The 27,624-nt window shown below is 32.1% G+C and overlaps 1 protein-coding gene and 1 pseudogene across 2 annotated transcripts in view; both read right to left on the bottom strand.

The window, feature by feature from the left end:
• The window catches only part of CEP120 (centrosomal protein 120), a 116,883-nt gene that overhangs the window by 16,611 nt on the left and 72,648 nt on the right, over positions 1 to 27,624 (bottom strand). For both annotated transcript variants that reach the window (XM_074205950.1, XM_074205951.1), the window contains exons 12-17: positions 26,802 to 26,898; positions 26,425 to 26,574; positions 20,704 to 20,793; positions 18,694 to 18,786; positions 8,559 to 8,720; positions 4,890 to 5,012 (exon numbers count right to left, since the gene is read on the bottom strand). In XM_074205950.1, the coding sequence (XP_074062051.1) occupies positions 4,890 to 5,012; positions 8,559 to 8,720; positions 18,694 to 18,786; positions 20,704 to 20,793; positions 26,425 to 26,574; positions 26,802 to 26,898 (715 nt within the window). The remainder of the gene's footprint in view (positions 1 to 4,889; positions 5,013 to 8,558; positions 8,721 to 18,693; positions 18,787 to 20,703; positions 20,794 to 26,424; positions 26,575 to 26,801; positions 26,899 to 27,624) is intronic.
• On the bottom strand, positions 5,019 to 8,552 carry LOC141501715 (small ribosomal subunit protein uS13-like; annotated as a pseudogene).

The following is a 27,624-nucleotide window of genomic DNA, read 5'->3' as shown; positions in this document are numbered from 1 at the left end:
CTTTCTCCCTTAAAACTTCCTTTTTTTATGACTTCTTTGCTTATGTTGAGAGCATCATCACCTTTCTTTCCATTTACTCAGATTCAAATCCTCAAATTCTTCCTTACTTCTTTCTTGTTCACTCCCACTTGGTTGTCTGGTATTATTCTTCAAAAATTTATCATGTCATCAGTCTTACCATAAAACGATTCAGGTCCTTATCCTCTCCTATCTGGATAAAGGCAACAGAGTCCTAACTAGTCTTCCATCTATAATCCATCTTCCATAAAGCTTCCAAATTAATATTCCTAAAGTATAGGTATAGCCATATTACTTTGCTGCTAAACAAAATCCCAAAGTTCCCTCTTACATTTGAGATAAAAGAGAAATTCTCCCTATTTGTCTGTCTTTAAAGCTTTGACAATCTGGCTCCAGTGAATTTTTCTGAGCAATTATTCTTATTTATATATCCTACATTCCAATCTCTCTATCCTACAACTGCCAAATTACTTTTCATATTTATATTTAATTTTCTATGATTATAACATACAGGTATTCCCTCCACCCCAAGAGAACATATATCCCTTGAGATCCCTTTTTGTCTTTGTATATCCATCACCCAGCATAGGGCTTGACACATAGTAGAGACAGATTATTTCTAAGATTCTTTTCTGCTCTATAGTTAGTGAATCTAGTTTAATATTTTACTATTCACTCAGCTCCAAACAAATTAAGACCGAATGCCAGCACCCGTTTTTTTTGTTCCTTACATTTTTCTGCTCAAAATGCCTTTTTCCCCCCACTTCTGAACCTGTTAAATTATATTCATTTTGCAAAACAAAACACAAAAAAACTCTTCTCCAATCATGATCTCTGCTTCCTCTGAAGTCCTAAAGTGTTGTATTTCTCATATGTCACTTTCAAATTCTAACTTTTCAAATATTTATGAGATTGTGAATCATATAAAGGTAAGGACTGAGTTGCTTTCATCTTTATATCCTCAATAGAGTACAGCAACTTGCACAAAATTTTTATCAAATAAATATTTATGAATAAAGGAACCAATTATGGGGCAGCTAGGTGGAACAGTGGATAGAGCACCAGCCCTGGAGTCAGGAGGACCTGAGTTCAAATATGATCTCAAACACTTAATAATTACCTAACTGTGTGACAGTGGGCAAGTCACTTAACCCCATTGCCTTGCAAAAACTAAAGTTAATAAATAAATGAATTAATTAATAAAATAAAAAATAAAGGAACCAATTAAAAATACCCACTGAAAATTCAAAGACATTAAGAATTTCTAGAAGGTAGAACTTCTTGGTGTTTCTAAATGACCTACTAAATATGTGAAATTTAAATGTTACATAAAGAAACTGTTCCTCTAAAATTCACATCACTTAATAGTATCTAATTGGGTGAAAAGTTGTAGGAATTGAGAAAAGTTGGTTTAACCTGTTGTCATACTTTGTTTGAACCCCTTTAACTATTCTTCTAATTTTAGGCCTAGAAAAATATCACGATTGGAAGAAAGTATATCTGATTTTAAAATATCTTGAAAATTCATTATATTTTTTAAAAAGCATTTCATGAAATTTAAATAGAAAAGAATGATTTAAAAAAAACACTTTCTTAATGAGTTCAATTATAAAGATATCATGAACTTCCATTATCTGGCATTATATAGCAACAAGCAGCTTGAGAATAAGAAGAGAATCGTCAAGTGATGATGAATGCCAATCGGACTGATACTTTTTTCCTACTTTCCCCTCACACCCAACAGTTTAATGAAAAATTTCCCTTTAATGGACAAAAAGTTATTCTTGAGTTGGCTGGACATTATAATTTTGGCAGTGAGTTGGTGTTTATTGTTTCTCAAGAAGATATGGGGGTGGCTAGGTGGCGTAGTGTATAAAGCACCGGCCTTGGAGTCAGGAATACCTGGGTTCAAATCCGGTCTCAGACACTTAATAATTACCTAGCTGTGTGGCCTTGGGCAAGCCACTTAACCCCATTTGCCTTGCAAAAACCTAAAAAAACAAAAAACAAGAAAATAAAGAAGATACTACTCATCTAAATAAGAATTACCTATGCAAGAGCAAATACAATCATCATTACTAATTCTACTAACTATATTAGAATTAGAGCTTGAAAAATGTGAGGGACAAAAGGTCAGTGATAAAGAGACTAACTTAAATGTGCTTCAAGTTTTCTACATAAACTATAGTTCTTTATATTCTTATCATTCTCAGTTTTTTAAAAATTATACGTTTGATAAAGAATATAAAACAGAGATTATATGAAATCTTAATATCAAACCTTGATATAACTTGACCTAACTTAGTTATATAACCTACAGCACCACCTAGAGGCAAAAATCTTGAAAAGAAAACAAATCACTGTTACATCTAAACCCCCCCAACTGTAAATACCTTTCTAGTGACAATTATTCCTTTATTCTCTTGTTCTCACTTTCTACCTAGCTTTTGAGTTCAAATTCTGCCTTAGATATTCGCTGTATGATTTTGAGCAAAGTCACTGAAATTTCTAAATCTCAGTTTTGCCCTCTGAAAAATAGGATAATATTACCTATTTCAGGGTATTCTAAAGACCAAACAAGATATTGTCTACAAACCATCATGCACTACTTTCTGCTGTTCACATTCCTTTTTTACATCTTTGCTGATAAAAATTCCTTACATCCTTAAGTTTTTCAAAACTTAATTCATTACATTAACAACTGAAATCTGATTTCCCTTTAATACAACTTTCCTCATACTCCTCTCCAATAGAGGCCAATCCTCCCATTCCCCAGGATCTCCTAGCAGAGAAGGGGTTGGTCTGATCATTTCCTGGAACATCACTTAGTTAAATCTCCTTGTTATAACATCCACCTATGTCACTTTCTCTACTTCCCTAATACCACTGTTCTCTGGGACAGTCATTCACTTTTATTTACCACCATGAAAACCAGCTTATAGTTTTCTCTTGCACCTAGATTTCTGTCATCAAGCTTAGCAACTTCAACATTTATAATCTAACCCTGAGAATTCAAAGTTCCTGAATTTCTTCAAATTTAAGATGTCCATCTACATTTTTCTTCTAGCACACATGGATATATTTCCAGCAGCACTCAAAAAACCCTGAGCTCCTATTTAATCTTCGGTCTTCTCTGTTCTTTCAGACCAAATGAACCCGCTGATATCTTTATTCCTACAACTGCTCCCTAATCTCCCAGTCTATCCATTTGCCCTTCTGGCTCTTGTTTGGTCATTCAGGTTTATCCATATACTATCTTTGGTGCTTTTGATATTTTGCCATATTCTTATTGCTAATCTCCAAATTATGATTACTGTTCAGATGAATTAACAAAAATCATGATAATTCACTAAAATCAGTCTAACAAATCTGTAGTATTTTAATTTCTACTAGACCTTCACTGAAGCTCTAAAAGGCTTTTATTCCTATTAAATTTCTCTTTCATATTACACAAACCTTCAATTTTCCTTGACCTCAGGATACAACCTGACCTCTTAATACATTAAAAAAATCAAGGTCAATAGTCAAAAGCTCTCTTCATTTCCTTCTCATTTCAAAATGTCATATGCTTTCATTATTACCCTGAAATATGCATCTTGATCCATCCATTTCTCCTTTTCTACTGTCACAAGGAAAGATTTCCAAGGATAACTTATTTCTCTGTGTGCTTTTGTAAAACAATTTTTATCTCTTCCTACCCACTTTGAAATTGGACCATTCTTATTTACCCTTCTTCCCTCTTTAAAACTCTTCCTATCAAATAGTTCCTTATCCTCTTCCTTCAAATATATTGAGATATACCCTATCCTCTTAAAAAATCATATTCTTAACTAGACTTTGCTATCCCTTGGAGCTACAGTCCATGTCCCTTATCCTACATTGACAAGTTTCTTAAGGAAATCATTTATATATTCAATCTTCACCCCATCCACCTGGGGTTACAAGTTGACTTCTACTTTTCACTGTTCCTAAAAGTTTAAAATGAACTCCTAGTCAGCAACTTCAATGGTCTTTTTTATTGTTTAAGTCTCAACCTACCTTCCATCCTTAATTTACCTTAATCAGAAATTCTTAACTGAAACTTTTTTTAAAAAATGCAGAGCTATAAATGAGGGCTCAATTCAGGTCAAATTACATTCTATATTGCATCATATTTCTTTTTGTACAAATGATATTTATTGTAATTATTGCATAATAATCATAATTATTGTAAATTCCTTAAAGACAAGGATTATTGTTTTTTTCATCTCTGTATCACTAATGTCACCACAGTGCTATGTGTATAATATATGTTTTATATTTAAATTAAACTGAATTGAATTTGTAAGTGACTCCACAGTATATTTTCATGATTCTCTCCAAAATATTTAAGTCTTGGGCCATAATTAGAAAGAAATGCATCTTCTTTTGTGTCACAAATGCTATAGGACATACTTGATGGGTAAATAAGATACTTAAAATATCTAAAGTTGTTAAACCATAACTCAAACAAGCAAGTTTAATTTGTAGCATAACAGGAATCAGATCATTCAGAGTCAACTATGTAAAATACTCGAATTCCAAATGTCTTTAAGTCCTGAATGGGTAACTTCAAAAGCAATCTTCTAACATAATCAGATATTCTGAATTAATGCCAGTGTGGTACAGTAGAAAATGTGCTGCATTTGGAGTCCTGAGACAACATCTTCAGTTCTACCTCTACCTCTTCAGTTTCTTCACCTGTAAAATGGGAGGGTTCTAGACAGTTTCTAAGGGCCCTTCCAGCCCTGGATCTATATTCTTGTCATAAGCACGTATAAACTATTTATTGACTAACGTTCTTAAAAGCTTCAGTATTTTCAGTGATAAGAGTATTAAGTTAACTAAGGTACCTTTTCCAACGTGAGAAGATTTATTTCTGACTGCAAACGGATTTCTGGCTTGCTGTTTTGTTGGTCCTTGAAACACTGGAATTCTTTTTCCAAAGCTTTATACTTAATATCAGCCTCATGAAGCTATAGTAAAAAGATAGCAACAATAACAAAAATATCAATAAAATCCACTTAAGTAATAATAATATGCAAGAAAAATGTTACAAAACTCAGATCAGTCACTGCTCATTTAAAAAAATTTTCAAGTATAATATTTCTTTTTTTTATATAAACTATTTATTAATAGACAAGGCCAGTGAAGATGTTTACTTCTTCTTGGACACACCCACAGTGCGACCCTTGCTGCCTGTAGTCTTGGTGTGCTGGCCTCGGACCCGGAGATCCCAGAAGTGCTGAAGCCCACGATGTGCCTGAATCTTTTCCAGTCGCTCCAGATCTTCACTCAACTTATTGTCCAGACTGTTGGCCAGAACCTGGCTTTATTTTCCATCCTTTACATCCTTCCGCTTGTTGAGGAACCAGTCTGGAATCTTGTATTGCCGTGGATTTTGCATGATGGTGATCACACACACTCCACCTCATCTTCAGTGAGCTCACCAGCCCTCTTAGTGAGGTCAATATCTGCTTTCCTCAGTACTACATGAGCATATCTTCAACCTACACCCTTGATAGCTGTGATGGCAAAAGCTATTTTCAATGTTGGTGGTGAGCACTCTCAAAATGTGCTGGAACTTGTCGGGGATTACAAAAGACATGGCTGCAACAGCGGCGTGAGAGCCTTCTCTGGAAGAGCTATAATATTTCTTAGAAGTGTTGAGATTATTTTTCAGTTAAGTTTTAAAAATTCACTGTAACAGGATCTGGCACTGAAACCTTTTTTTTAGATTTCTTGATTTAATAAAATGTACATATTAAAAATATTGACTTTTTCATGAGCAGCAAACAAAAAATTCTATGGTGGTATTTTTTTAATTTAATGACAATAATTGGGTAAAATAAAAAAATCAAAATAAAAGATGATATAAAGCTATTAATTATACAAATCAGCAAGGTGAAGAGAGTGATGAATTTGGAGACAGAAAAATTTGACTTGAATTTTGTCTAATACTTAACTGTGAAGAAAAAAATACTTAACTGTGTGACCACAGGGCAAGTCTCAATCTTTAAGAACTAGTTTCCTTATTTGTAAAATGGGGATAATAGATGTAGATGCATCTTATGGAGCAATGATAAGGATCAGATGAAACAATATTTGTAAAGTACTCTGTAAACCTAAAAGTGCTATAAAATATCAGTGATTATTATTACTAGCAAAAACAATATATACAATAACCTTCCTCAAAATACACAAGATATAGAATTATAAAAAAGCAAATTTGCAATTCAGAAATTTTTTTTGGTAAATTCTAGTTAAAAATAGGAAAGATAAATTCTTAATACATTAATGGATATACCAAATATTAATTAAACCAATATTCAAGTCTAAGTCTTTTACTCCATTACATTTAAAACAGAAAATGTTTAACAAATGTGAAATCTACAAAGCAACTTCAAAGAAAGTTTGAGATTTTTATTTTATGTACAAGTTAGATTAACTAGATTGTGTACAAGTAAATCCTTTATGTAGTTTCATTGAGGAAAAAGATGAATTTTTCAGATTACCCTTATTTTAAGCTACAGTGTCTGATATATTTATGATTTGTTCAGTCTAGACATCTCCTCCCTAAATGCAAGCACAATTCCTCCACATCTCCTCATTCTCCACAGTTATTTTCCATAAATCCTTCTGAAAGATCTTCTGGAAGGTTTCCTTTGAATCACTCTATAGCTTTTAGGTACTGGTACAATACTCAGATTGTTATCCCTTCCATCTCACTATGACTGGCCAACCTTCTTTTCCAGTTGCACATATATTTGATGATGATGTCTTTTATAGCACTTCTCTTGCTATTAATAATATGTTATAGCCTTACTTCCTTCACTCTGTAAAGTAAATTTAAATCTTTTGTGAAAATCTAAAATACCTTATATATCTAAGTATTTTCTTAAACTGAATGAAACAAACATTATTTAATTTATTAATGTCTAAAAGTATATCATTACAATTAATATACTATATTGTTGGACCACTTAACTATACTATAGTGTTCTGCAGTGCTATCTCCAAGAGCTATTGAAATGTCACTTGATTTTCACAAAATAATTCCTGAAGGCCTGAATATTTGAAGATGCTTTTTATGTGATCTCATACTGTCAAAATGCCATTGCTATTTATTGGCGTAGCTTTAAAAAGTCTTTTTCCCAACAACAAAGCCTGTCTGAATTGAATATAAAATAAAAAATGAACAGATCAAGTGAAGTATTCAATTACAAGTAAAGAAGATGGGTTTTGATATTTTGGTCTACTGAAAGTCTTTTTTGCTTATTTCTATATTCCTTGTTACATTCTAGATGACAAAAATTGCCAAGTGTAATATTCAAATAAATGGAAAAGTTAATGAAATGAATTTTCCACTAGAGTCAAACCATTTTAGTATGGGTGTGGAGTAGAGGAAGGTGAGGGACATAAATTTAGTATATATGGTCTTGTAAATAAATGAAATAAAAATATAAAATGACAAAATATCAATTGCACAGTAGTTTTTAAAAATTTCAATGGTGAAATAAAGAAAATACTTCCACAATTTAAGAATGCACAACAATATAATATTTTAAGTTTGAGATGTAATGTTATAAAGAAACTTGTGAAAACAGAAACAAAAACTCAAAACAATACAAATTCAAAAGAAAACCTTGTTTAGAATTATATTTTAGGGGGCAGCTGGGTGATACAGTGAATAAAGTATTGGCCCTGGAGTAAGGAGGACCCAAGTTCAAATTTGGCCTCAGACACTTAATAATTACCTAGCTTTGGGACCTTAGGCAAGTCACTTAACTCCATTGCCTTGCAAAAATAAAAAAAAAATTATTTCAGGGTTCAAAAATTCAAAAGTTATAATGCGTATTATGCTGAAATATTTTTCAAATTAAATGCATGAGATGTTTTTCCTACCATATGGAATTGATCAGACTAAGTTTCATACAAAAAAGTGATGAAGAAATAAAATTAAAACCTACCATATGCAAACCGTCTTTATCTTGCAACTTCAAAAAACAAGTGAAAATTAAAGGAATATCTATGAATCATAATGAATGAATGTATAATATATAAAACAAAATCACTTTTAAAAAAAATTTCCCCTATGCATTTATTATTCTCCCAAAAAGGAAATAAATTGTCTCAAAAAATAAAAAATAGTAATAATAATAATAACTGACATTCTGATCATACTGCAAACATTACATATTTGAGTCTTATAATATTTTGAGATAAATATAATAGTATTATCATTACTCTCATTTTAAATATGGAGAAAGTGAAGCTCCGAAAAACTAAGAGTGACTTCACCATGGTTAAAGGACTACCCTCAGAGGCACGATGTAAATCCAAGTTTAACACTGCACTAATCTTATCAAATTTCAATAGACAGGGACCAATAGGTTGCAAATTGACTTAGAAAAAAACACATATTAACATTATTCTGATTTAATGTATTTTTGTTTATTTTGTTAAACATTTCCAATTATATTTATTAGGGTATCTGGAACAATTTGTCAGTGTTCTCTAACCTGTTGCTGAAGTCGTTGCTTCTCTCCTTCCAACTGCTTCATCTTTGATATCTCCAGCTCCACCTGATGAGCACACTCCTCTTTGATTCGTCGTATAGAATCCTGAAGTTCCTGCAGGTTTCTTTCATGGTCTAAGTGTAGCTCTTTCTTCTTTCTTTGTAGCTTAAAATAAATATATCTTTATGAAGAAGTGGCAGATTTTGAATGATAAACAACCTTAGTAATTTACATTATAAAAGAAATGAGAATGTATGATTATATTTTAAAAAATATTGACAGATATAATTTATGATCAAACATGGAATAAAGGAGATTATAAAAAAGAAAATGCAACTATGATCAGAGAAAAGCTAAATAAATACTAGAATGAGAAGATAAATATTAAAATAAATGACCAATATGAAAAAATTATTTTCAAAAGAAAAAAGGATAAATACAAACAATCATCTAAAAAAAACTGCTCAAATCTGTACCAGAGGAAAGTCTATTAAAACAACCTGTATGGATATCAACTCAAACACACATCAAATTTGCAAATAATGTAAGAGATGGAAAGCTGTATTAATTTAATATATTGCTGGTATGACCCAACCATTTTCGAAGACAATTTGAAAACTGTACAAGAATAATAATAAACTTTTGACCCAGTGACTAACTGCTCAAGGATTTATGTCCCAGGGATTTTAAAGACAGTAAGATCAGTATGTACAAAAATATTCATAGCCACACTATTTGTAATCAAAAAAGCTGGAAAGAAAATAAGTAACCAACAATTGGGGGACTGAGGAACAAGCTATCCACGATGTCATATGACTGCAATAAAATAACATTTTAGGATATCAGATTTAAAGATTTCATAGAAACCTTTAATGGGAACAATTACATGAAGTGAAGCAGAATGAAGAAGTCAGATAACACACAGAAACAACTACTATGATACAAATATAAAAACATGACAAATAAATGCTCTGTATGCACCAAAGTACTGTTCTGGTCTCCCCAACTGCTCCTCTTCCCATTTAAGGGTCCCTTCTATCAACTCTGCCTTCAGTGTGTGCTTGCTCTCCCCTACATTACACAGTAAGCTTCTGAAGGGCAGGGACTGCTTTTGCTTTACTCTTTCTGTCCCTAGTGCTAGGCATAATGCCTATTGTCACAATGACTTTATCCAAGTCATTGATAAAAATATTTTAAAATAACCAGGCAAAGCAGACTCCCAGAAGAACAGTATTTTTGAGCTAGAAGGGACATTGGTAGTCATTTAACTGAGCCTATAACAGAAAGAAAAATTCACTATGACATTACCAACAAATTACAAATAGATGACCCTTTCCTTTGACAATTTACGTGCTTGAACCTGTCCTCCACTACCTCCAAAAGAATATAACTTCATTCACCCCCTATCCCTCTAATCTTCCACTTCTCCCTCTACAGTGATTCCTTCCCTACTCCTTCAAACAGGTCCCAGGTCACCCCATTCTTAAAATAAATTCACTTGGCCCTACCATCCCCTTAAGCTATGATTCTCTACCTCCTAATTTTTCAGTCAAAGTTCCAGAAAATACCACTTACATGGCATCACTTTGCTTTAATCTTTTTGCATTTTGACTTCCAGTCTCATAACTCTTCTCTCTACCTGACTTTTCCTTCTCAGTTCTGGAGCATCATTCATTTTATGATCCCTATGATATAAAACAAGGCTCTGTCCTAGTTCTCCTCCTTCTCAACTCTTAACTCTCTTGGGAAGTCCATCAGCTTCCTCATCTCTTCCTTGAGCTTCAGTCCCACATCACCAATTGCCTAACTACTGGACATTCAAACTAGATTTCCCAGAGTCATTTCAAACTCAAAATGTCTAAACGAGAACTCGAAACAATTCATTGACAAGTACTGATTATGTTCCAATTATGTGTTGACACTTTTCTAGGTGCTTAGGATACAAATAGAATGAATGAAATAATTCCTACTGATCCGGAGTTTACAAGTATATATACCAATGCAGGTTGGTACTTTTCTGCAGTTTATAATCTTATAATCTTATAGAGTTGCCTAAAATATTTGCTCTAGTCACAATCACTATGTATCTGAGATGGGACTTACCTCTGATATAAACATATACAAAAGAGGATAAAAAAAATAAAATGCATTCTCTTTTGCTTGTCCCCCTACAACAACTTACTCCTCTTCTAAACTCTGTTTCTGATGAAAGCATCATAGTGCTTTTCTAGTTTCCCAGATTTATAACTTCATTATTCTCCTGGATTATTCACTCTCATCTCATATATCCAATCAATTTACCAGGTCAACTGTCTTCTTAATGCAGGCCTTCATCACTTGATTCCTGGATTAATGGAATAAGTCTTCCAACTGGTTGTCCTATCTTAAGTTTCTACACTGAAAACTATCCTCAACTGAGATTCGAAAATGATTTTCCTTAAGTCACTGAGTCATTCAATCATAAGTCTGAATAGCAACACAATCTTGCTCAATCTATCTTTCCAGCCTCACTATATGGTGTCTCTCTCTCCTTTTGCTCCTTCCTCTCACACTATTATTATCTGTGTTGCTTCAGGTCAGATTGGAAAGAGCTTTCAAGGTCAAATAGGAGTTTTGATTTGATCCCAGAGTCAATAACAAGGCACAAGAGTTTACTGAGAAGGGGAATAACATGTTTAGATCTACATTATAGGACAATCTCTGTGGAAGCAGTGTGAAAGGATGGAGAGGAGGGGGAGGAGGAAAGGTTTTGTCACTGTAATAATCTAGGAGAGACTCAACTAGAATGATGGCTGCAGAGGAAAAGAGAAGAATGGGATGGAGGTTACTAAGGGAGGGGTGTGATAAGTGAAGAAAAAGGAATCTGCAGCATAGATTATAATCCATCATGTCTACTCACCTCAACTATTCTGGACCATGCTTAAACCTAAGTCAATTCAAGGATTCCTCATGATACCTGTGCCCCTGACACTAGCTGCTCAGGTAGAGATTGGATAAAGCTAAGTCTGAGGGGCTGACTTGTAGAGTACAGAAGAGGGGAGGTTGGGAGCTTGCAAGCAGTAAAATGAATGTAATCTGGCAAATTTGAGGCCATATTGGATGAATCATAGGTAGACTAATATTGAAGAATAATTCCTTGATTTCCTATCACAGAAGGGTAGTATACAACTCATCCTCACCTTTTCAGGCTGAATGATCACAAACTCTAGCTTTGTGTCATACAGATTCCTGCAAGCAGAATAAAAGTGTTCTGATTCTAATCACAGAATTTTAAAGTGGAAGGGACTAAAAAGATCATTTAAATTGAGTTGGGTCAAAATTTAATATTTGAGTGAGGCTCCTTTATATAATATATTTAATAAATGGAATACAATTTATGCATGAAGACCTTTAGTACAGGGAATTTACTACCTTCTGATGCAGTCCATTCTATTTCTGGATAGGTAGTTGTTAAAAAAATTTTCTTAATGTCAAAGCTAACTTAGACTCTCTCAAATTTATACTAATATTGTGTATAGGTGGACAACTAAGATTATTTTAATTTCTTTTGAGGAAGAAATGCAGAATATATTAGAATTTGCTCTCATATGGTATCTTAAGGTCCAAATCAACAGAGTAGAAGTTCAAAGAAATTGATTCACACCACATCATTATGCAGCTATTCTAGCAACATGTTAGATTACAAAATGATACGTTAAGTTCTACTTATGAATAAAGAATAATGGGGTTGAATGGAATCTCTAAGCTACCTGAAAACCTTCCTACTATAGGTGTTAGATACTAGGCCAGAATTTCCATTGGGAAAAGGCAGGGAGGGACAGATCCTCTGGGCTGGTCAATTTATCTTCCATCTAGAAAATGAACAGGACAAGAGTTGGATCTGGTTTCCCTGGGGTTTGGGCCACTGAAAATATTGGTTCAGGACATCCTGGGTCATCAAAGAAGCTACCAGATCCCTGAGAATTTCAGAACTAACTCTATCTCTGAGGAAGCTCTGGATATAGAGCCACAGACTTGGTCCTGAAGCCCTGGGTTTATGGTTTACTGGATTTGTTTCCTTTTCATAAATAAAGTGGCTTAGCAAAGATCAGATTCTGAGCAGGAAGAAATGAGATATCCTATTTGTGAGTGTACAGTCACAAGACCTCTCTTCCAACCCTAGCTAGTTTGACAACTGATAATTTCAATTCTGAAAGTGAATTAAAAAAAAGGTTTTGTGAAAAAACTTTAAATGCTTTTCACAAACCTTCCCAAACTATCCAAAATGAATCATATCTGGCAATAACGAACATATTCATCAAATGCATATTCTTTGTTACACAAACAATAACAATTTCTAACAATATCTTCAAAATAACCCTATGAGGTAGTACATAGTTCAATAAGATTATCATTACTTTTTGATAAAAAAATGAAATCAAATGACTTGCCTGGGGTAATTCTGTAAAAATAAAAATGTTCCCAGAATTCCTAGCTCTTACAATGCCTAGAAAGATATCTCAGAGAAAAAATAAGTTTTAAAGAAAAAAAACAAAACAGGAAAATTAGAGAAAAAGCAAAATTAGAGAAAACAGCAAAATCAATCCATACTTTCAAAAAAGTGGAAAATATAAGTAATGTTCTATATCCACAATGTTCCCTAAAACCCAGCATTCTAAGTCTCAATTAAAATTCCAACTTCTACAGGAAGTCTGTCCCACAAGGCTAAATCTGGTACCTTACTTCTGTGTTATTGTTTGTTTATTCTGTATATAGTTTGCTGTGTTTAAATATTTATTTGCATGCTGTCTCCCTTATTAGACTGTAAGATTCTTGGGGTCAGAAGTTGTTTTTTGCCTTTTTGCATTTCCTGTGCACAGCACAGCACACTAATAGGTACTAAATGTTTATTTACTTATTTATTTGTTTTAATTTATTCAATTAATTTATTTATGCCTTGGATATAAAACCCTAATCTGAGAAATTTGATTCAAAGATTTGTTCCCCCATTTGACTATTTCTCCTCTTAAGCAAGATATAATCATTTTGTTTGTGCAAAAGCTTTTCCATTTCTCATCATCAAAATTATCAGATTAAATGCCTCTTTGTCTTATTTGGCTATAAATTTATTTTCTCATTGTTGTAAAAGCTACATGCATTTTTAAAAAATAAATATTAGTTTTGAATTTGTTGTGGAAAATGCTTTTAGTTGCTGGTCTAAAACTAATTTCTGTTGGGATTGCTTTCAGCAGTTTTTATCAAAGAGGCTGTTATGCAATTTGTGTTTTCAGATTATAAGATACTGGGTTAATGAAGTTCACTGTTTCTGATTCTCCCTTGTGTAGTGTGTTCAAATGATCTATTTATTTTTTAATACAAAATGGTTTTGATGATTGCTACTTTATGATATAGTTTGAGGACTGAAAGTATGTTATTTTCTTCATTCCTACCTTCTTTTTTCATTATCCCCTTTTATGTTCTAGATCCTTAGTTTCTTTAAATGAATTTTGTTATTATTTTATTGAGTTTTTAAAACTATTAGATTGATTGAGAGCATTAAAACCCTAAATTAAATTTGGTAATTATTGTCATTTTTAATTACATTGTTATATAGACCACGAGCATTTGATCATTCCTCTAGCTATGTAAGCTACATTCTCTGTTTAAAGAACATTTTGCAATTGATTCTATAGATGTATTTCAGCTGTTTTGGTAGATGATCCTCAAATACTTTATATATTTTACAATTATTTGGGATGGAATTTTTCTTGGATTGTTATAATTATAGAGTAATTCTGTTGATTTCTGTGAGTTTATTTTTTATTTTATTTTTAAGATTTTTCAAGGCAATGGGGTTAAGTGGCTTGCCCAAGGCCACACGACTAGGTAATTATTAAGTGTCTGAGGCCGGATTTGAACTGACTCCAAGGCCAGTGCTCTATCCACTGTGTCACCTAGTCACCCATTGAGTTTATTTTTTGACTACAATTTTATTAAAGCTACCATCTCAACTAATATCTTTGCAAAGTCCCTTGGATTTTTTTTAAAACAAATATCATGTCATTAGCAAATATCCTATATGCTTTTAAATTCTCTGTAATTGTTGTTGCTAGCACTCAAGGACATATAATAATAGTGGGGAGAGTGGGCATCCTTACTTTACTCCTGTTATTTACTGGGAAAACTTCTATGTATCCTCCATATCATATAATATTTGTTTTGGGCTTTAGATGCTTTTAAAAATTCCACCTCTGGGGGTGGCTAGGTGACACAGTGGATAGAGCACCGGCCCTGGAGTCAGGAGGACCTGAGTTCAAATCCGACCTCAGACACTTAATAATTAACTAGCTGTGTGGCCATGGGCAAGCCACTTAACCCCATTTGCCTTGCAAAACCCTAAAAAATAAAAATAAAAAAATTCCATCTCTATTGGGGTTTTTAAAAATATAAACAAATGTTTATTTTGTCAAAGGCATTTTGTATTTCTATTAAATTATATAGTTTTGGATAATTTTGTTACATTTTAAAAATTATATTGGTCTACTAATCTGCTGTGCTTTAGATATTAAGACTATTATTGTTCTGATAAATGGGGCCTAGTAATATGCTTTTGAGTTCACTTTTTGAGAATAATATTAATAGTTCTGGTATTAATTGTTCTTTAAAAATCTGATAGAATACTGAGAATCCATCAGGAATTTCTTTTTCCTTTATATCTCTAATTTCTATTTCCTTTCTGAGACTGGGTATATTTTGGAAAGTATTTCTATATTTGTCTCTGTGTGTTCTCAAATTTCATTAGCATGTAATTGTACATAATAAGTTTTTCTTTGGTTCTGTGATTTCATCATTACCTTGCTTTTTGTTAACATAATTTTTCTGCTCTTTTTATAAAATCTTGTTTGCTAAAGGCTTATCAGTTTTCTTAGTTTTACAAAGAAGCAACTGTTACTTTTATCATTATTAGTCTTTTTATTTAGCTACTTATCTTTTTCTCCTTTCAATATCTCCTTTTGTGTTTGCTTTTAAGTTTTTAAAAATGCATATTCAGTAAATTCTCTTTTCTATTTTGTTAATACTATACCTTTAAGGATTTGACTTTTCCCCAAAGAGTTGCCTTAGTTGAATCACAGAAATTATGATATACTCTTTTATCATTATTACTGGTGCTGCTCTGGTCCTGTTTTCTGCTCCAATAGTTGTTAGTCTGAACCTCTCTCCTACTAAGGGACCCAGTTGCTTGCATGCTTAGTCATTCATCTACCTTCATTTATCTTTGCTCAAACATTCCACATGATTCTGGCTGCTCTTATTCTGTTTAATTAAACAAAAAATTTTTTATAGTCCTGGACAATAAAGATGAGTCTGTAGTTGATTCTCTTTTGTTTTACATTGTTCCTTCTGGTATTTTTTTCTTTTGCTCTGGAGAATCTAATCTCCTCTAAGACCTAATGCATCTTTCCACAACCCAGAGGATATCTATATTATGAAACCATATTTGTTTCCCTCCCTCAACAGAAGTATCACTGTTCTCAGGAAAATGTATTTTTTTTTTGTCCTCTGCAATGAACAGCAATAAAAGTTCTATCAAGCACATTCCACTGTATTCTATATATATTACAATATAAAGCCTTCAAGTTAATATATAGCATGTTAAAGACTATTTTAAAAGTCCTTAATATTCAAGAATTAACACTATTTAACAATGTTCTTATTATTAAGATTCACCATGACATAAAATCTATGTTTGACAAAGGTATTCTCCTCCTTGGACTGGAAAATGTTTGGCTTTTGCTCAAGTTTTACAGTTATCCTCAGAAAGACCCAAATTAAAAACAAAACAAAGTAAAATCTATGCTAAATATCAAAATCTATGATAATAGCAAAAGGATTTTTTTAAATAAACATTTATTGAACATAGATGGATCTAAAGAATTGGTTCCCGAATTTTTTTTGATAAAAAGTACAATAAAATAAATAAAATTGCAAACATGAGGCAACTTCTCATAATCAAAACATTAAATATGCTATTTGGCTAAAATTTATAACCCAAATTTAATTATGCAGTGTTAAGCCATTTGAAGGTAGACTGTCTTTTGTTCCTTTTCGTATACCAGGGGCTGGTATATAATACTTAATCAATGATTACTGATTAACAAAAAATAAGGTGAAAGTAATAGTGATTCAACAATGGAGACATCTCAAACAGATTAGTCTAGAGACAACTTTAGTGGGGATAAAAAAAAAAAAAAACCCAATCCCAGGAACCATAGTTGACAACTTGTCCTATTTATAATAGAAAAACAAAAATCTGTCACAGTAAAACCCTTTAATATAAACCATGCTAGAAGGATAGAAATATAGACTTGCACCAGGAAGCAGGAAATAGGATATGAGTATGAAGGCAAGAGATCAGATGTATTTTTATTTAGGCTTTATGTTTTGTTCTTCCTTGAATAAGCAGTTGGCTTTCCTTAATCAAGAAGAGTTTAGAAAAGGAATCACACTTGTCTTTGCTAGGAGCTATAGTAACATCTCTACTCAGAACTAACTTACTTTCATTCTTCATCAATTTTTTTCATATTGTTACTCCCCTTTTCAGAACATGACAATGAATTCTAATTGTCTAACAAATTAAAAACTACAATTCATATATTTCAGAGATCTTCACCAGTATTACTTGCTGGTTCATTATTCTCTACAATCTATCAGCCACACTGGATTCATTTAGCTATTCTCAAAATTTCATTATTTGACATTTTTCTATCTCAAATACTGATCTATTCAAACTTTGCTTTAATTCTTTGTTTAAAACATGCATGAAACAGACACATTCATCTATTTTGATATCATTTAATCTAGCAACTATACGAACATTTGTAAAAAGCATAAACGGTAATATTTAAAAATAAAATACAAACACTGAAATTTACATATTTACTTTTTGAAATTATCTCTTCACCAGTATTACTTCCTGGTTCATTATTCTCTACAATCTATCAGCCACACTGGATTCATTTAGCTATTCTCAAAATTTCATTATTTGACATTTTTCTATCTCAAATACTGATCTATTCAAACTTTGCTTTAATTCTTGGTTTAAAACATGCATGAAACAGACACATTCATCTATTTTGATATCATTTAATCTAGCAACTATATGAACATTTGTAAAAAGCATAAACAGTAATATTTAAAAATAAAATACAAACACTGAAATTTACATATTTACTTTTTGAAATTATCTCATGTCCCCAATCAAAAATGAAAGTAGAACAGGAAAAATAAGGCAGATAATCTGCCTAATTTAGGAGAAGTGGGTCACCTTGTTACTATTCATCTGAGAAAAAAAACTATAAGGGATAATCTGAGGATGAAAATAAAGTTTTTAAAAAGAAATTATTTTATCAGGAAAAAACCCTTGTTAAAAAAAAGCATAGTTTTGAGTTCGTCTTTCACTCTGCATACTATGAACTGCCTGGACACATCTATTATGTAAATTTTAGGGATTCTCAACTGTTATCCTATGCTAACAGATTCTAGGGTTTTTGTAGATTAAATATACTGATCTTCCAGAAGTCATCTTGAAGTTCACATTCCACTATCATATCGAAAGAATCTATAATACCGTTGACAGTCATTTGTCTGTTTGTTCGGACCAGTAGAAGAAAGAGTTTGCTTTCTCACTTTAATAAGAGATAATAGTAATTTTAAACTGTCCACCAAAAGAATAAAACAGGTTTTAATAAGATTATTTTAAAATCTTTACTCTCTCCTAAGGGGGATGGATAAAAGATGGTGTCTTTTGTCACCTTGTTTCCAAAAAGTTTCTTGTTAGGTGAAAGAGAATTTGAGAAAGAATCAGAATTATAAATTGCTTTTTATTTACTCTGTAACCTCCTCTTTTCAACCTCTCTCATCTGTTAACTCTTCCTTATCTATAAATAACCATAGTTCTACTGAAATTGAAAGGGAAAGATTACTGATTCATACTAAAAACAAAACTTTCTCATCTATTTCTTAGCACCAAACAAATATATTTTGAATGATAAGGCAATAATTTTGCTCATACTGTTAGCAAACTGGATCACAATGAATTATTTCATATACACTTTGATATATGTTCTTCTGAAATTAAGTACATATATTTTTGGCATACCTCTGCTTCTGCACTAGAAAGTTGTTGTTCACGCTTTTCTAAATCAATTAAAGTTTTCTGAAGTTTTTCTTCCAAAATAGTGTATTCTGCTACCTGAAAATTATATTTAAAAATTATGTTATTATCCTAATAAGTTTTACAGATACATTTTATTGTAAACTTTATTATATAAATCGTAAAATCTCAGATATGTAAGAGAAATATCAGATGTCATCCAATTAAAGAATTCTTCTTAATGCATGGTTGGTCATATAGTTAGATCACTGGTGGTAAAGAGAGTTCAACACTCCAAAAGGCAAATACAATTATATGCTGAACAGTTCTAATTGTCAATTATTTCTTTCGTAAGATGGAGTTAAAAATTTCACTACTTGTGAGGGTCTACTTGGTAAGCCCCCAAACAAATAGTCCTTATTCTTAAATATTTAAGCTTAATTATTTATCATATATATTATCACATACATGTATTGTTATTAGGAATCTCCCTTAGTTTCTCTTCAGTCTAAATACAACTTTTTTCTTTTTTTTTAAATTTAAGGCAGTAGGGTTAAGTGACTTGCCCAAGGTCACACAACTAGGCAATTATTATGTGTCTGAGGTGACATTTGAACTTAGATCCTCCTGACTCTAGTGTTGGTGCTCTATTCCACAGAGCCACCTAGCTGCCCCAACTTTTTTCTTTTTAAATTTAACTTATTTTTTGCCAATTACATGTAAAAATAATTTTCACCATTCATGTTATAAGATTTTGAGTCCAATATTTTTTCCCTTCCTCCCTTTCCTTCCCCTTCCCTAAGACAGCACGTGATCTGTTGTTATACATATAAAATCATGTAAAATGTATTTTCCATAAGTCATGTTAAATACAAATATTTTCTCAATTATTTTCTATATAAACACATTTTCCAGATCCTTGAGCATCTTGATCAAAATTAACCTATCATTGTCCCCTGAAAAAAGTATTAAGCAAAATACAGAAAATTGTCATTGAAAGACTCATCTCAGTTTAACATAAAACAATTTTTCCTACTTTTTTATTTCATCAAATATTATGAAATTTAAAATTTTAATTCATTTCATTTTTAAAACTGAGTTTCAAATTCTCTCTTCTCCTTACCCTACCCTCACCCCCCCTTAAGAAGGCAAACAATATCAATTATACATGTGAAATAATGCAAAACATAATTTTCATAATAGTCATGTTGCAAAAGAGAACACGCATTAAAAAATCCAAGAAAAACAAAGAAAGTTTAAAAAGTACAATAAAGCATAATTTCTAAGAAGCAAGATTTCAAAAAAATAGGATGGATTTTTCTTGTAAGGCTTATAATTAAATCTACTGTAGAACTTGTACTATGTAAAACACCATATAACAGACTCTAACAGTAGTATGTCAGAGATGTCATGAATGGGATTTCTTCATAAAAAGCAAGTTGATCTTTATGGCCTCTTAAATTTAATTCAAAATCTAAGATTATATGAGACTCCAGTTCTACAGTATGAGTCAAGAATAGAACTCTATAGCATTGTTAATTTTGAGTTAAAGCTATTAATAAGTTAATAATAAAAAATAATAAGCGATTAATAAATACTATTTTGGTAAAACTTTTCAACCACTGGTGAATTGATTTAACAATTGTATGATTCAATCTATATTCCAACATCTGACTCAAAAGGAAGTCAAGACATATCAAATCCTTTGTGAAATACAGATTCCTGAAGAATGGACTTGATTGGTAGAAGACTTTGGTTTTTAGCAGATCATCTATTCCAACTGAATGTCATTTAGAATTCAAGACTATTTAGAAATGAACTTATTTGTGCAAGAAAGTTTATATAGAATTTATTTTAGACAGCTAAAGACTTTACAATTCAGAAAAATAATCAGACTAGAAGCAATCAATTTTCTTGACTTTTTCAGATTAAAAAAATTCAAAAAATGATGAGAAAAGATGTAGTTACAAATATGCTTACAATAGTTAAGGAGCAATTCATAAACAATTTTATTACCTTTTTCTTTACTAGTGATTCTCTTTCTTTGTCCCTTTTCTTCCATTCCTCTGCAAGAGCTTGCATATGAGCTAGTTCCCTCTTTTTCAGCTGTTGAAAATTTAAAAAGTATAGTCCGGAAAAAAATAGAAACAAAAACAATCTTGAATAAAATCAAGTTGTTCTATTTAAGGTAAATTGCAAGCACTCATCTCCAAAAGATTTCTTTAAACATTATAACTCAAACTTCTAAAAAAATATGGCAGTTAAAACTATGTAACTGTTTGTGTAAGCATCATTGAGTAGAATATGAGACCTCTTATTTTGGATATAAGAATGTTAGCGCTATAAAGAAACTTACTTTAGGGGCAGATCATCCTAAATTCTTAGCAGTCCTCTGAAAAAGACCTAGAGACGAAAGGAAATTAATCCTAACACAATTTCTTTGGCCCTATTTTCTAAACCCTGAAATAGTCCTGGAAAACTTGAGGTGGGACAAGTGGAACAGAGCTGTTCAATTGATTTATATTCCTTGTAACACAAACTATTTTTCATTTTAGTTTTTGTGTTTCCAGAGCCTAGCCCAGTTCTCTATACAAGGTAGAAACTAAATAGATGTTTATTGAATTGATTCACCAACATTTTCCTTTGTCATTTTAAAAGCCATAAAACATTCTGTTATAAGAAAAGAAAATATAAGGCTGCAGTGGGATATATTTAAATGTGGGTTAAATAAAAACAAAGATTAGATTACAAAATAGTGTAATCAGTGCAACTGTACAAACATTCAGACACTATGGAATTAGTACGAACTGTCATAGAAATGATGTCTGACTATATGATACATTTAAGAGGAAAAAGTAGCATAAAAAATAATTATGTTAGTTATTAGCACACTCAAATGAACCTGTGACCTCACTGCTTTGGGTATTTGCAGCAGGGATATAGAATACCATCCATTCCTGTTCATTCTAGAACTTTTGACCATGTTCTCCTAAAGCTTCTTCACAAAGAAGTCTAGCCTATATGTTGGAGGCCTTCTTTGCTTGCTTCTACCAGACAGTGGAGTATTTTGACTATCCTATCAATCCTCATTCCTGTTAGATAACCTGTTGTCTCTTCATATCATTAAATTCTTTGATAACATCCTTTAATCTTGTTTTTATCGGTTTCTCCCTAAGTTACAGCCTGCACTACATGGACTTCACAAATGCCCTCTGTGTGGTTCTCATCTTTAATTCTTTGGAGATAATGGTGTCCTATGATACCTTATAAAACATTAGTACTGAAAAGATGGTTCTTTGCTTTCATAGAAAGCTTAGAGTCACTAAAAGAGCTATGTAATATCCTGAAATCAATATGCTCCTTATCCACTCTGGGCTCAGTTCTTTGTTCATGTATTCACACTTAGGACTAACTCTAAATGGCATCCATTCAAATGCATGCTGATATTTAGGTAATAGATATTCTTCATCCAAAGCAAACATTTTTGTTTACAATTCTTTTAGGATTCTTTGTGGTGCCTTGGAGCTTCCACAAACAGTAATATCTAGAGCAAAAAAAATCTCAAACTTGGCTTCAAAGGTCCCCTGAATTAAAATTTTTAACAAAATAAAAATACAATACAACACAGATAATATTAGTTTATGGTTTTCTAAATCAACATGTATCCTGTAGGGAATGAGTTTGATACCACTACTTAAGAGTATTTTACCAGGCACAGAGAATCCATATTCCCCTTCAATTCTGCTTTGGATCTCTTCTATCACTGGTGGAATACATTGGGTTAAAGTTTATCTCCCTGTTTTATGCTTGACCATTATCAGAGACTAGTCACTAAGCAGGGTTGTATTATTACATTTTTCAAAGAATCTTCAAAGATTTTAGAAAGATGGGAGATACATACTAAATATATATATATATATATATATATATATATATATATATATATATATATAAACACACACACACATACACACATACAGGTCTATGTATGTGCATATATATGTAAATAAATATACATACACTATCTTGCTATAAAAGAGCCTTGTAAATTATGTTGTATTCTGCTTTAAGTATTTTTTTTTAAAATGAACAATCACAATGGGATTTTATCTCTCTACATTTTTTAGTTAATTTTGAAATGGTAATGGTAAATTATTGAATATTGCTTACTAACTGTAGCTTGTTTCTCTATTAATTCATAAAGAAATGCCTATAAAGATTTTGTGTAGCAGGTTAAATCGGCACATAACTGGAAGTTATTGATCAACAGTGGTCAGTAACCTTTTTCCTCACCCTCCTGGATGATACTGACAAAGTCTGAGATTTTCCCCTCACCTCTGGTATCTTCCTTCTCCAGAAATGCTCTAATGAGCATTTTTCTTAAGATTTTACAGATGAGTTTATTTTCTGACTCAAATTGCATTTGGCAACCATCTTTCTCCACCTAGCAAGTCAGAAAGGAGTTTTCTGGGGTCTTCTGGGCCCCTTGTTATGGCAATTAATTTACAATGACTAGACTTCTAGATGAAATTGCTATAGTTGCTGTTGGTTTGATTGTCCATTTTTTTTTATCCCTGGCATTAGTACTGTAAAGTTTACATAATGCTTTACAAACCTTTTTCATCTGAACTGTGTAACAACCCTGTAAACAATTTGCATAACTAAAAGTAGTATTAAGCCCATTTTTATTGCTGTGCACCTGAGGCTTTGAGAAATTAAGTAACTTTGCCATGATAAGAGAACTCGTAAGTAACAGAAGTTGAACTTGAATGCAAATCTTAACCAATTCCAGCTCAAGAACTCTCTCACAATGCAATGCCTCAGCAAAAAGAGTGATGACTCTGGAATTAAGAAGCTCAGTGGCATGAAATCAAGGTCTGATATTTCTAAGTGTGTTACCTTGGAAAGTCACTGTTTCTTCATGTGTAAAATGTAGATGAGAATATTTATAATACCTACCTCCCAACACTACTGTGAGAAAAGTGTTGTACATTCATCAAAGGAATGTATAAATTTTTTAATTACATAAAATCATTTGGCTTGATAATCTATGTCTATCCAGCCAAGTGCTTTTTCAGTGGAAGAGGAGACAGAATACTAAACATATAGGTTATATCTTCATTTGAAAGGAAAGCCTGTCTTTTAAATTTTAGTAGTTCTATATAGTTTTTTTCACTATTGAAGGATCAAATTTCTTATCTGAAAACACATCTGAAATTATAATAGAAGTCAATAGCAAATAATCTAATACATACTTTAAATAAAAATAGTCCACAAGGAGCCTTCTTTTTCTACTTTGTTTCCTTCTATGATACTTAAGAAGAATGAAGAAAAACTGTGCTAAAAACCTAACTCGGGTCATGTATAAGCTAAATGACTTTAGACAAGTCACTTGCCCTTCTTGTTGCACAGTTCCCTCATCCATAAAATAAGGAATTTGAACTAGGTGATCTGCAGGGTCCCTTCCAGTTCAAAATGTTTGATGATGCCAAGTCTGGGAGACAAAGGTTGGAATCTTAGCTGTGACAATCACTCAATGGTCACAGGCAAGTCAATTAGCTTTTCTGCTTAGTTTCTTTATTTGTAAAACAGGAGGCAGCATAAACATATACTTATACTATTGTGGCCATATACTAGGCACATGATCCTGGGCAACTCACTAGAGTCCTCAGGAAATTTTCTATGATTCTTAAGCTACACAGATCTGCACAGGGCCTCACAGATTCTGATTATGAGTACACTATAGAACTCACAAGGCTGCTACAAAATTTTTTTTAAAAGTTAAGTAGATAGATAGATACATAGATAGATAGATAGATTGATAGATAGATGTATATCCCTGTTTATATAATACTTTCTGTGCCAGAACAATTTTTACAAAATTATCTTGCTGTGTGAATATTAAGCTATTTTTTCCCAAGATTCTAACCCAAGCACACTAGGCTAATTTTCCTGTTAATTGCACTAAAACTATTGAGATTTAATTGGCTCAGAGGACTAGACTTGAATTATTGGCAAAGTTTTCCTGGGACTCAAATACAAGAGTCAAGATATGAAAAGTTAGGAATCCCTCCTTCCTTTAGTATGATAATGGCAAACAAAAAAAAGCAAAAAAACTGCATCACTACAAACCAATGTTAAATTCTTGATGAATTTCTTTCCATTCTATGACTAAGTTCCCTTCATTTTGTTAACCATTAAAATGATCTACATATGTCTCTTCTATTCCAAGCTGAAACTCAAACACAATATACCTGGCCTAAATCCTGGACTACAATACTAACACTAATATCTCTGGACTATTTTGGAGAAAACATTGTGTATCATATAGTTAATAAAGCTTTAACATCTTATTACTATAATGTGAATTATTAATTACTGGCATGACCGCTTGCCTTACCCATGTTCAAAGTTTGAGTTTAGATTTTTGGGGTGGGTGTGGATGGAGAGTAAGGCAGGAACCAATGCTTTACTCTCTATGAAAACAGATACCCATGAGGAGGGTACTCCATTTTACCATTAGTGAATTATCAGCCATTTTCACCTTGGAAAGAATGAAGTAGGTAAAAGCAGAAAAGAAGAGAGTTCAAAGTAAATGGACTTGATGGAATGGGGAAGATTACCACCAAGTGAAAAAAAGCTATTTGAGAAGAGCAAAAGCATGTTTCTGGTGGAGTGGGAAGTACTAGATATGGAGTCAGAGGACATGCCACTTACAACTTGTGTGAGCCCAGGCAAGTCAAAACACCTTTGGATCTCAGCTGCCTCATCTGAAAAAAGAGGGGATTAGACTAGATGACCTCTGAGTTTCACTCTGGCTCTAAATTAATGACACATACTCTTACTTCACAATTCTCTCTATAGGTAATTCTGCTTATTAGTGAGTGAAGTACTATCTAACCCAGAAAATAAGGCCAACATTAATAAAAGACATTATGGTCACTTCCTTGAAGAGTAGTATTTTGGAAAGAATAAAGTATTGATTGAATCATAAAAATAAAAATGTTATGTTAGGGTATTTAAAAACAAGGTTGACTAATTAAATGGCATTTTTTAAATTAAATAAAAAATCATTTTGCAAAATGAATGGTCAGTTAGGATACCTATATGCTTAATACACATAAAATGATTCTTTGCACAAATTTGATTCTGGGCAAATAAGTCACTTAAGCTCTCAAGAGTCCTAGGCAACTCTCTAAGACTAAAGATGCAGAACTGGAGTAGGACAGTTTTCTCATATGGACCCGGAAACAAAAAATAACAACAACAAAAAAAATCTATTTATGGTCAAAGATAGTCACTGAGGTTCAGTTTTTCAAGTCAATTAAAATCTATAGGAAGACAAGTAGTACATATAAAGTCATCAATATTTTAGATTATGAAGATAGCCACATAAATAGTTTAGCCAATTATAAATAGAGCAACAACTTGATTTTCTTTGTTGATGTAGTATCAGTTAATGGAAGGAACATGGAGTAAGAATCAGGAAATAAAGTTCTAATCCTTGTTGTATGACCCAGGGTAAATGATATACACTTTCTAGCTTCATTATCTTATCATTACATATGAATAGCATTTCTGTCCATTCTCCTACCAGAGCAGTTGTGAACAATGAAAAGAGACTGGATTTGAAAGTGTTTAACAAAATAGAGGGATAGAAGTGCAAGTCAAAAGGATATCATTGAAACGTAAGGAAAATAGGAAAAGTTTTTTTTAACATGACATTAAACAAATAACCTGATTTTCAAAAAGGTCTTCTTGCATTTCTTTCCACATTTCTAACTCCAGAGCTGCTTTGTATTCCAGAGTTTCTCGAGGCTGTGCTTGTGTTTCTGTGACACAAACTGCTTGAGGAGAGAGTGGTTTCTGTTGAATTGCAGCTAAAGCCTAGGGAGGAATATTGAGAAAATATTTTAACCAAAGAAGTATAATGACTTTAGGAATCTTTAAAAGTAAGACATCAGGAATCTCTAAAAAGCAAGAACTCAAAGTAAAATATTATATACATATACACACACATATATATATACACACATATATAAACATACATATATATGTATGTATCTTTACATGCATGTATACATTTAGATAGTTATCTATGTTTTTATATATACCTGAGATGATTCAGTTATAATTATTTCACGTATTTTCACAAGTCCATGGTCTTCTAGAGTCAATGTATAAGAAAGATCTGCTATCCTGTTATTTGTCCTATAAAATAAAATTTTAAAATGTCTTAGAATTCATAACATAAAATTCTTAACATAATTTTCCCTCTTGTTTGCAATATTATTATTTGAAAGCAGAAGTCTGAGGAGAAACAAGTAGTTCATATACCACTGCCTTGAGATCACTGCTGTTGAAATTATGGTGGTCTTGTGGTGAGGTCAGTCTCTTGGTTTTCCACCCCCTATTTCAATTTCCCTAAGGGATAGACTTCAGAATACTCTGAACTCTAGGAGACAAGTCAATAAAATAGGCATTCAGTAATACTCCTGTTATATATTTCCCAGATGGAAGTTTTATGAACAATTTATCCAATTCCTATATACCAAATATTACCTAACACCATCTGGCAACCTCTACAATTGTTAAATTTGAGCTGCTTCTCTTTAAGTATTCCAGGAAGTTATAGGGGGGAAAAAGGAAACAGAGGAAATAAATATATAACTATATCAATTTTACTTAGATTCTAGAGGTTTTATAAATTATAAATCTTTCAAAAGTCCTATGAATTCATGAGGTATAATTTCTTATTACTGTTGCCATAATGTATGATAAATGAGATATTATAAGAAAACATAGGTTAACAGATAAAACACAAAAACTGAAATGTTATCAAATAACCTATTTAGTTTAATAATCTTGCCAACGTTATTTCCTCTGCCAGTAGAGGTCACAAGCCTTCCATGCCTTCTTAATCTGTGAAATTCTGTC

The sequence above is a fragment of the Macrotis lagotis genome, chromosome X (genome assembly GCF_037893015.1).
Source record: "Macrotis lagotis isolate mMagLag1 chromosome X, bilby.v1.9.chrom.fasta, whole genome shotgun sequence".
NCBI lineage: Eukaryota > Metazoa > Chordata > Mammalia > Peramelemorphia > Peramelidae > Macrotis > Macrotis lagotis.
Note: the sequence above shows the minus strand (reverse complement) of the source record. Positions and strands in the feature narration are given on the sequence as shown.